The 12,103-nt window shown below is 37.1% G+C and overlaps 1 protein-coding gene across 3 annotated transcripts in view; it reads right to left on the reverse strand.

Annotated features, from left to right (window-relative positions):
* POLK (DNA polymerase kappa) overlaps positions 1-12,103 on the reverse strand; it is a 78,612-nt gene that overhangs the window by 20,522 nt on the left and 45,987 nt on the right. For all 3 annotated transcript variants that reach the window (XM_082457132.1, XM_082457131.1, XM_082457130.1), the window contains 2 exons: positions 5,453-5,584; positions 2,192-2,345 (listed from right to left, as the gene is read on the reverse strand). In XM_082457132.1, the coding sequence (XP_082313258.1) occupies positions 2,192-2,345; positions 5,453-5,584 (286 nt within the window). The remainder of the gene's footprint in view (positions 1-2,191; positions 2,346-5,452; positions 5,585-12,103) is intronic.

Below are 12,103 nucleotides of genomic sequence, written 5' to 3' on the forward strand. Positions count from 1 at the left end.
CAAGGTAAAGAGCTACGGAAAACCTGCAGGCCACGTAAGGCACGTTCACAACCTCCTTCTGCAGTTCCTTATGCCATGTTTTGTACCTCATGCTTCTATCACACTACCCTCAGGTGAGTCACTGATAGTAGGACACTATAGTAGAAAGCAAAGCATGCTGTTTTCAGGTTCATTGTTTAGAGCCGCTGCTGAATGGTGTAGTTATCGTTTCAATCTGTCTACTTCTCTGTGAGGCCTGGCTATGCAACCAACTGCTGAAGTGGTTTTTTATTTGCTTTCTGAAAGAAATATCTTTATAAGCCTCATAACTGAGGTGATCAGCATATAAAAGTAAGGTTTCTTATAATTTGAAACAGTAGGATTAAGATCCCATCTGGATGGCAAGTGCTAAAAAGTATACAGTACAGTATTTTAGTTTTTTACATTGCCTGGCACCATCTAGATTTATGAGAGAATAAACATAAAATAATAATAATTATTATTTTATTTCTTTACAGACTGCACCTTTTAGAAAAGGGGCAAACAGCAGAAAAATCCCTTGGACTTTAGAGGAAGATATATCAACCACCTGCCATGACTCCAACTCACTGCTGACAGCTTCTCTGGGCATAATGTGAAATCAGACATGCCTGAAAGTCCAGCCCACAGGCACTTATATATGAAAAAAAAAAGTTAAACTATTTAAATTGCTTAAGAATATGAAATACATGAAGAGGAAAGTACATAAATAAATATGTTAAAAGCAACAGATATTAAAAATTCACATCCTCATAATGAGTGTGGACATATAGTAAATGAAAAGAACATTAGTAGAGAATGAAAATATTTACCTTAGTCCCAATATAATTTTTTTATAACATATTGTGAAAGTAATTATTATAGGAGACCCTCAGGGGATGCTTTGACATAACTATTTAATGGCTCCCCTCCTTTCTCCTGTGAAAAGTAAGGAACTAACAAAGTAAGATTTTAAGCAAAGTGACATTAGACTTTGTGTGTCACTTCCTCAAACAATAAAGTTATACTAAGAGCAAAAAACCTTTTGCTCCAAGCCTCTGTGTCCAGAAATTATGTTTGTTTATTGTTTAATGTTTCTCTTAAAGAGAGAGACCTACCCCATTAGAGCTCTAAGTAAGGTAATAAAATTATGATTTGATGTCCATACTAAATTTGCTCCAAAGATGTGAGCCCCAAACAATGGTAAAGTTAGAATTTTATGGCATTGAGGATCCACCATTTTTGCTTCAGAGAAAGTTACAAAGAGCTTCCCCACCACAGCCTGTCCCCCCGAAGCAGTTAATGAGTTGTACACATGAAACGTGGCTATGGGTTTTGAGCAAACCCTCTATTTCTACCTTTTCATCCAGGTGAACTTTGCTCAGGGGTCCAGGGCAGTGCTGGCATTTGAAGTAATCACACCTCTGACAGAGGACTGAAAGCAGTACGTGTATTATCTGCACGATTTTTGGCATTGTTTTGGGTAGGTAATAAGGGGCTCATTTGAAAAAAACCTTGGGGTCATAAAACTTGTTTCATTATATATAAAAAGAATCAAAATAAGATCTAAGGCCAAGAAGGGAGTTGGGGAGTCATTAATTTCCGCAAGGTTAAGAACAGTAATCACTGTATAAACAGATTATAGAAAATTTGGGAAATAAAGAAAAAAAAACTCCATCCAGTGTTTTGATATGTTCGAGGCTAAATAAAAAAGAATCTACTTTCTATTAACAGCTACATAAAAAGGCCACCATAAACAAAGAACCTCCTCAGATTCAAGGCAATCCAACCCCTGGTTAGTTATATCTTACGGAAAAAACTGCTATGAAATTACTTTGTTTAGGGACTCTGCACACTCTTAAAGTCTAGAGATTTAACAATCTCATTTGGTTTAAAAGTGGCATTCCACACATTTATCTCAGAAAACCCACTTGGTTGTGCCGTGCAGCTTGTGGGATCTTAGTTCCCCGACCAGGGATCAAACCCGTGCCCCCTGCAGTGGAAAGCGTGGAGTCCTAACCACTGGACCACCAGGCAATTCCCTGATTTTTCATTTTTAATACTTTTTCATAATAAAGCTATATTTAGTCCCACACCTATGCATCCTAATGAGTTAACTGGTTAATTCAAAGGATTTTTTGTTTGTTTGTTTGTTTGTTTGTTTTTAGTCTGAGCATTCTAATAAATTGCTTACCATTTTCTAGAGAGTTCCCTGTTTTGATGAAATACTTCCTTTTGTCCTCAGGCCAATTTTGTCTTTCCTCTAAATGCTTTGTTATATTCACGTAGGCTTCATCAAGACTCAGGGCCATAAAATTGGGATCATAATCAGCAAGTATGTCCTTAACCTTCGAAAGGAACAAAATGGTTTAATTTTGCTGCCAAAGCAAAACGTGCCACATACAGCTGATAAGAAACATTAATATTCTTACTTTGCAACTATAGTAAGAATTCTATAATCAATAGCTCATGGATTTAGAGAATAAATAATTTACTGCTAGGGTAAGTTTGTCCAAATTCTCTTTTGTATTAAAATAGATCACAAAGGCAGAAGACCATGAAATAGCTTCATTTGATACAATCTCTATTTAGCCACCTATATCTATATACAATAAGTGATTCAAATAAACAACAACATCATTCTGATAGGCCCAGAAAAAATGGTTAAGCAACATAATTTTATGTGGCAAGTCAAAAGCAGAAGTGGAAACAATAGGATACTGCTCTCCCTTACCTTTTACGATCATTTTTGTTCTTTCTTTTTTTTAGGTAAGAAGTGGATTTATTTATTTAGTTAGTTATTTTTAAATTTTATTTATTTATTTATTTATTTTTGGGCTGCGTTGGGTCTTCCTGGCTGCGTGCGGGCTTTCTCCAGTTGTGGCGAGCGGGGGCTACTCTTCGTTGTGGTGTGCAGGCTTCTCATTGCGGTGGCTTCTCTTGTTGCGGAGCACAGGCTCTAGGCTTGCAGGCTTCAGTACTTGTGGTGCACGGGCTCAGTAGTTGTGGCTCGTGGGCTCTAGAGCACAGACTCAGTAGTTGTGGCTCATGGGCTTAGTTGCTCCGCAGCATGTGGGATCTTCCCAGACCAGGGATTGAACCCGTGTCCCCTGCACTGGCAGGCAGATTCTTAACCACTGCGCCACCAGGGAAGTCCCGAAGTGGACTTGTTTAGAGAGAGACACGCTCCACAGACAGAGCGTGGGTCATCTCAGAAGGTGAGAAAGGCCCGTTTTTGTTCATTTTAAAAAGGAATAATCTTACATGAAGGTATTATGTTGCTTTAGAAAGTAGTTCTACTCCAATTAATTATAATATGTCCATCAAACTCCACTCAGTACACACATTAATGCATGTATCCATTCAGAAAACAAAAATCAGGATTTAGAATGGAAAAGATGACAAAATCTGTAGTGTAAGTCTGTGTCTATATTAAATGATGGGGAGAAGTCTGGAGTTGCATCTTGGGATAAAAGAAATATGTAAAGAGATCAGAATCTCTGCACGATTCCAGAAATGCCTTTTATATAAGAGAGTTTTATTATATGAAAGTATGAATTTTTTTTAACCACTGAAGTATTAGCTGAAATTAGAGGAACTGGTTGCCAAAATAATATGTATATTAGAAAAACACACTTGCTGAATTATATTATGTTTCACCTAGTGTTTAAAAGCTGTCTGCCGTATCATGAGAAAACTTTTTTTTGATGTTTTATAAAAAGAAAGCATTTTAGCTTAATATAATTATGAACAGCTGAGTCAAACGTAATTTTAGAAAATGGTGACATAAAACTTGGCCAAGCTTTACTTAGAGAGTACCTTAATTAGTTTTGTTCTTGTAGAAGAAACCAATTCTACAATGTGCTCAAATGGAATCTTTCTAGTGAAAATGAAACTCTGGAAGGTCTGTAGTTGGCAGCCAACTAAGATTATTCTGAATGAGAAGTACTCTCTGGAGACAAGGAATACTCACGAACTTCCTTTACATAGGATATTGCTTTAAGAACAAAAATAGACAGACTCCAGTAAAAATCAAGCACTTAGGCTTGGAGAGCAGTTAAAGCTATTCCATTCTTTTTGGATAAAACAAAAATGGCTTCTTCTTAAACGTTTAAACCAAGCCATAAATATTAATGCATTTATAATCAGTGAATTTGCACTGTAGTTTATTTACAGATAAGAGTCCATTTGTCATCTGCAAATAACTAGTTAGACCCTGACTGAATTTGAAGAAAGGTTTCTCCATCTTATGTAAATAACTAAAGAGAACTAAAAACAATTTAATTCTCATTGTCATACTGTCAGAAGTTTTACTGAGTTAAAGTAGAACGTAAAAAAATTCTTACGAAGTCTTTGAAGGATTTTCAAACTTACTAAAAGCTTATAATATTTATGGTTGGCATTTTATCTCTACTTAAGAATACAGTAAAACAGATAAGCAGTAACCTGTGTGAACGTGCTTTCCCTTCCCCACCACCTCTGCAGATGTAGGCACAAAAGCACTTGCTTCCACAGGCTGTTTTTGAAAGAATTTTTTAAAACTTTAAAAAAACTGGGGGTGGAGTATCATTTTGATTTGGGGGAGGTTTCACTTCTAGGGGAAATGAGGTGGAATACAAATAAGAAGAGTGAATCTAAAGACAATTTACGAGACTAAATGGCAATAAGTGGGAGGCCAGAGTTTTTAAATGTTTCAATTCAGACAGTAGTCTTTAACACACTGCATTTTGCCACAGTAGTCTAAAAATGTTTGATGTCATATACTAAAATTTCAATTTATGACTGAAGTTTTAGCAGTGGCATGATAGTCCAGTTGTTACCACAATTAGAGAAAAGGGCAGTTTTTCATACATGGCAGTTTAGGCAATTTTAGTGAATAATCAAATCTTTATTTTTCAGAGGACCTTTTCAAAGCAATAGATTATTCCCCTTTTTCTTTGATTACAGCCTTCTGGATATTAAATGCTCATAAGCACCTTCCCTAGATTATGGGGCAAGGAGAGCAGCTAATCAAAATAAGTTAATTTTGTTACTGTTTAAAAACATTGATAAAAATTTATTCAGAAAAGAGCTTGGAATTAATGACTTGGAATTAATTCTGTAGATTATAAATATAAGGTGATTCTAGAAGAAAATGTACATTGCACATTAACAGAAAAATAGCTAAAGTTAATTTAGGTTATAATTAAGGCAATTCAGAGTTTTCTGGGGAGATAAGAGTTTTCTATGCAGACAGAAAAACACATGGAAAAGCAAAGAACTGGGAAATAGAAGAGTGTATTCTGGACACATATGCAGCTCAGTATTTGACATATAAGCTGAGGAAATGGTAGAAGGGAGACTTAAAGGGATAAGGTAAGGCTAAATTCTGATGTGCTACAGTATTTGGACTTGACTCTGTAGATGATAGGAAATCAGCAGAAGGCTATAAGTAGGGGTGAGACATCAGACTTACCTCTCTACTCACAGCTCGGTATTTGTCAAAGTTTGGGGGCACTATAATAAGTTGTGGGCAGAGTCTTTTTGCAATGAATCCTGGCATGGCTGCACGAACACCAAATCTCCTTGCGTGGTAATTTGAAGTAGACTGAAAGAAAATGGACCACATGCGGAAAAATATTCAAACCTAAATGGACATATTGATCGATGCTTTCAAAAGAAACATTACTGATGTGCATTTTCAATTCAAAGACATTTCTTTTATAGGCCACTGTCTCAAATCAAGCTTTGACTTTATCCTGTTATGGTATAACACCATGACCCTCTCCCACTGCTGTACCATATTTATAATGTGACATGAGGTAATAAGCAAGACTGTGCTAATAAAAAGGTTCTTACATTTCCAGTAACTAAACTTCATTGGTTTTAATGCATACCTGTAATATAGTATATATAAAAGTTTAGATGATAGTGGGTGATGTTACATTAAAGTAATAATATAGTAGTAGTCAAGTAAGAGTTATAAAGCAATATAGTATAAATAGTATAGAAGTTACAAAAAGTAATAGTATACAAAGTAATGGTATAGTACAATAGTATGGATTTGGAATTTGCTCTATTTGGGATTTTGGAAATTTTTGATCTAGAAAAAAAACAAAACAAAGTTCTAATATATGGTCAGTTAAATTAAGTCTCAAACATGAAGTGATTAAAGCATAAAAGAACTTTAAAAATTAAGCTTTATTTCTTAATGCTTGAATATCTTTTTTGGTGAAAACATTTTGACTAGGAGATGGTACTAAACAATTATGAGAGTGTTGCAGCAAAAATAGAAATGAGACTTTTGTTTTCTGATAAACAAGGAAAATAAGGAAACAGTGAATAGGCTGGGAAAACAACATAAACAGGCCTGAAAGAGTTAAGCAATCTTGGTTATTCTTTAGCTGTTACTACTAACAAACACTCGCAGCTAGACTTGTCCTTCACAAAGCTGATTACTCTCTGACTCCATACAAATTACCCTTTGCACCTGGCATTTCTTCTCCCCCTATACTCCCTTGTAGCACTCTTCATTTCAGAAAGAAGGTCACGGGCTGATAATCACTGTCACCAGTCCCAGTGGCTGAGCCTCCTGATGCCAGCTTTGGCCATGAATTTGCAGAAGAAAAGAAATGCAAGACCTTCATTACTTTGAGCCTTATCACCTACCCTAGACCACGAGCCCCAGGCTATACAAACTTCTCCTATTACCCAGGGAAGGGGCACAGCTCTTGAGGTGCTACCCTGCTGTGTTACCCCTTTGCCTGGGAAAAGGAATAAAGCTACTCTTTTCTACTTCCTCTAAACTCTGTCTCTGTATTTTTCATTCAGCATTTGTGGACAGGGAGCCAAGATTTTGGCATCGAGAGTAAAAAGGAGAACATTACTTATTAAATCCTGTTGATGAAGATACCTGACAACAATCTAGGTTAATGTGGCAGGCCATAGTACCATTTAGAAAAAATTAATCACAAATGGAATCTTTGGAATCTCAAGTGAAAATTCAAAGAAAGCAAACAAAATCTACTAAATGAAAGCATTATTTCAGAATGATAATATAAATTTGCCATTAATGGTTTTCAAATGGTGTTTAAGAAATCTTGATAGTATTCAAAACTATGCTAATCCTTGGTCAATATTCTGGACTAGAAAGTGCAGACAGCACTTGAAGGACAAACCAATGCTTTAAATATAAATAAATCTAACGGAATTGATATAAAAGCTAGATCTACAGTAGATAGAAACACAATTTTAGATATGACTTCCTTTAACTTTTAGGTTTGTGGGGGATTATAAATCACAGCCACAACCTTTTACAGTTCCTCCTGTCAAAAGGTGGGTTCTGGTTCCTCATACCAAGAGACTTGGTTGTGACTTGCTTTGACCAAAAGAATGTGAGGGAGTGACATTATGAGAGTCCTGAAACCTAGGCATTAAAAAGTCTGCAGCTTCTGGAGAGATTGGTTCAAGATGGTGGAGTAAAAGGATGTGCGCTCACTCCCTCTTGCAAGAGCACCGGAATCACAACTAACTGCTGAACAACCACCAACGGGAAGACACTGGAACTCACCAAAAAAGGCACCCCACATCCAAAGACAAAGGAGAAGCTGCAATGAGACAGTAGGAGGGGCGCAATCACAATAAAATCAAATCCCATAACTGCTGGGTGGGTGACTCACAGACTGGAGAACACTTATACCACAGAAGTCCACCCACTGGAGTGAAGCTTCTGAGCCCCACATCAGGCTTCCCAACCAGGGGGTCCGGCAACGGGAGGAGGAATTCTTAGAGAACCAGACTTCGAAGGCTAATGGGATTTGACTGCAGGACTTCTACAGGACCAGGGGAAACAGAGACTCCACTCTTGGAGGGTACACATGAAGTACTGTGCGCATCAGGACGCAGGGGAAAGGAGCAGTGACCCCATAGGAGACTGAACCAGACCTACCTGCTAGTGTTGGAGGGTCTCCTGCAGAGGTGGGGGGTGGCTGTGGCTCACCAGGAGGACAAGGACACTGGCAGCAGAAGTTCTGGGAAGTACTCCTTGGCGTGAGCCCTCCCGGAGTCTGCCATTAGCCCCACCAAAGAGCCTCTAGGCTCCAGTCCTGGGTCGCCTCAGGCCAAACAACCAACAGGGAGGGAACTCAGCCCCACCCATCAGCAGAAAAGCAGGTTAAAGTTTTACTGAGCTCTGCGCACCAGAGCAACACCCAGCTCTACCCACCACCAGTCCCTCCCATCAGGAAGCTTGCACAAGCCTCTTAGATAGCCTCATCCACCAGAGGGCAGGCAGCAGAAACAAAGAGAACTACAATCCTGCAGCCTGTGGAAAGAAAACCACATTCACAGAAAGATAGACAAAATGAAAAGGCAGAGGACTATGTACCAGATGAAGGAACAAGATAAAACCCCAGAAAAACAACTAAATGAAGTGGAGATAGGCAACCTTCAGAAAACGAATTCAGAATAATGATAGTGAAGATGATCCAGGACCTCAGAAAAAGAATGGAGGCAAAGATCGAGAGGATGCAAGAAATGTTCAACAAAGACCTAGAAGAATTAAAAAACACCTAGAAGAATTAAAGAACAAACAGAGATGAACAATACAATAACTGAAATGAAAAATACACTAGAAGGAATCAATAGCAGAATAACTGAGGCAGAAGAACAGATAAATGACCTGGAAGACAGAATGGTGGAATTCACTGCCATGGAACAGAATAAAGAAAAAAGAATGAAAAGAAATGAAGACAGCCTAAGAGACCTCTGGGACAACATTAAACGCAAAAACATTCGTATTACAGGGGTCCCAGAAGGAGAAGAGAGAAAGAAAGAACCCAAGAAAATATGTGAAGAGATCATAGTTGAAAACTTCCCTAACATGGGAAATGAAATAGCCACCCAAATCCAGGAAATGCACAGAGTCCCAGGCAGGATAAACCCAAGGAGAAATATGTCAAGACACATAGTAATCAAATTGACAAAAATTAAAGACAAAGAAAAATTATTAAAAGCAACAAGAGAAAAATGCCAAATAACATAGAAGGGAACTCCCATAAGGTTAACAGCTGATTTCTCAGCAGAAACTCTACAAGCCAGAAGGGAGTGGCAAGATATATTTAAAGTGATGAAAGGGAAGAAACTACAACAAAGATTACTCTACCCGGCAAGGATCTCATTCAGATTCGACAGAGTAATTAAAAGCTTTACAGACAAGCAAAAGCTAAGAAATTCAGCACCAGCAAACCAGCTCTACAACAAATGCTAAAGGAAATTCTCTAAGTGGGAAACACAAGAGAAGAAAAAGACCTACAGAAACAAACACAAAACAATTTAGAAAATGGTAATAGGAACATACTTATCAATAATTACCTTAAATGTGAATGGATTAAATGCTCCAACCAAAAACTCAGGTTCGCTGAATGGATACCAAAACAAGACACATGTATATGCTGTCTACAACAGACTCACTTCAGACCTAGGGACACATACAGACTGAAAGTAAGGGGATGAAAAAGATATTCCATGCAAATGCAAATCAAATGAAAACTAGAGTAGCAATACTCTTATCAGATAAAATAGGCTTTAAAATAAAGAACGTTATAAGAAACAAGGAAGGACACTACATAATGATCAAGGGATCAATCCAAGAAGAAGACATAACAATTATACATATATATGCACCCAACATAAGAGCACTTCAATACATAAGGCAAATGCTAACAGCTATAAAAGAGAAAATTGACAGTAACACAATAATAGTGGGGGACTTTAACACCTCATTATACCAATGGACAGATCATCCAGACAGAAAATTAATAAGGAAACAAAAGCTTTAAATGACACAATAGACCAGATAGATTTAATTGATATTTATAGGACATTCCACCTGAACGTGGCAGAATACACTTTCTTCTCAGGTGCAAGCAGAACATTCTCCAGGATAGATCACATCTTGGGTCACAAATCAAGCCTTGGTAAATTTAAGAAAACTGAAATCATATCAAGCATCTTTTCCAAACACAACACTATGAGATTAGAAATCAATTACAGGGAAGAAAACGTAAAAAACACAAACACGTGGAAGTTAAACAATACGTTACTAAATAACCAAGAGATCACTGAAGAAATCAAAGAGGAAATCAAAAAATACCTAGAGACAAATGACAACGAAAACACAACAATCCAAAACCTAGTGGATGCAGCAAAAGCAGTTCTAAGAGGGAAGTTTATAGTAATACAATCCTACCTCAAGAAACAAGAAAAATCTCAAATAAACAACCTAAGCTTACACCTAAAGCAACTAGATAAAGAACAAACAAAACCCAAAGTTAGAAGAAGGAAAGAAATCTTAAAGATCAGAGCAGAAATAAATGAAATAGAAACAAAGAAAACAATAGCAAAGATCAATAAAACTAAAAGCTGGTTCTTTGACAAGATAAACAAAATTGATAAACCATTAGCCAGACTCATCAAGAAAAAGAGGGAGAGGACTCAAATCAGTAATATTAGAAATGAAAGAGGAGAAGTTACAACAGACTCCGCAGAAATACAAAGCATCATAAGAGACTACTACAAGCAACTCTATGCCAATAAAATGGACAAGCTGGAAGAAATTGACAAATTCTTAGAAAGGTATATAACCTTCCAAGACTGAATCAGGAAGAAATAGAAACTGTGAGCAGACCAATCACACGTAATGAAATTGAAACTGTGATGAAAAATCTTCCAACAAACAAAAGTCCAGGACCAGATGGCTTCACAGGTGAATTCTATCAAACACAGAAAAGAGCTAACATCCATCTTTCTCAAACTCTTTCAAAAAAGTGCAGAGGAAGGAACACTCCCAAACTCATTCTACAAGGCCACCATCACCCTGATACCAAAACCAGACAAAGATACTACAAAAAAGGAAAATTATAGGCCAATAGCACTGATGAATATAGATGCAAAAATCCTCAACAAAATACTAGCAAACAGAATCCAACAACACATTAAAAGGATCATACACTATGATCAAGTGGGATTTACACCAGGGATGCAAGGATTCTTCAATATATGCAAATCAATCAATGCGATAACACCATATTAACAAATTGAAGAATAAAAACCATATGATCATCTCAATAGATGCAGAAAAAGCTTTTGACAAAATTCAACACCCATTTAGGATAAAAACTCTCCAGAAAGTGGGCATAGAGGGAACCTACCTCATCATAATAAAGGCCATATACGACAAACCACAGCAAACATCATTCTCAGTGGTGAAAAACTGAAACCATTTCCTCTAAGATCAGGAACAGGACAAGGATGTCCACTCTCGCCCCTCTTATTCAACATAGTTTTTGAAGTCTTAGCCAAGGCAATCAGAGAAGAAAAAGAAAGAAAGAAAGAAAACAAATTGTAAAAGAAGAAGTACAAAGGTCACTGTTTGCAGATGACATGATACTATACATAGAGAATCCTAAAGATGCCACCAGAAAACTACTAGAGCTAATCAATGAATCTGGTAAAGTTGCAGGATACAAAATTAATGCACAGAAATCTTTTGCATTCCTATACACTAACAATGAAAGATCAGAAAGAGAAATTAAGGAAACAATCCCATTCACCATTGCAACAAAAAGGATAAAATACCTAGGAATAAACCGACCTAAGGAGGTAAAAGACCTGTACTCAGAAAACTATAAGTCACTGATCAAAGAAATCAAAGATGACACAAACAGATGGAGAGATATAGCATGTCTGTGGATTGGAAGAATCAATATTGTGAAAATGACTATACTACCCAAAGCAACCTATAGATTCAATGCTATCCCTATCAAATTACCAATGGCATTTTTTACAGAACTAGAACAAAAATCTTAAAATTTGTATGGAGACACAAAAGATCCCGAATAGCCAAAGCAATCTTGAGGGAAAAAAACGGAGCTGGAGGAATCAGATTCCCTGACTTCAGACTGTACTACAAAGCTACAGTAATCAAGAAAATACGGTACTGGCACAAAAACAGAAATACAGATCAATGGAACAGGATAAAAAGCCCAGAGATAAATCCATGCACCTATGGTCAACTGATCTATGACAAAGGAGGCAAGGATATACAATGGAGAAAAGACAGCCTCTT

Source organism: Balaenoptera physalus (genome assembly GCF_965194825.1).
Source record: "Balaenoptera physalus genome assembly, chromosome: 3".
Lineage (NCBI taxonomy): Eukaryota > Metazoa > Chordata > Mammalia > Artiodactyla > Balaenopteridae > Balaenoptera > Balaenoptera physalus.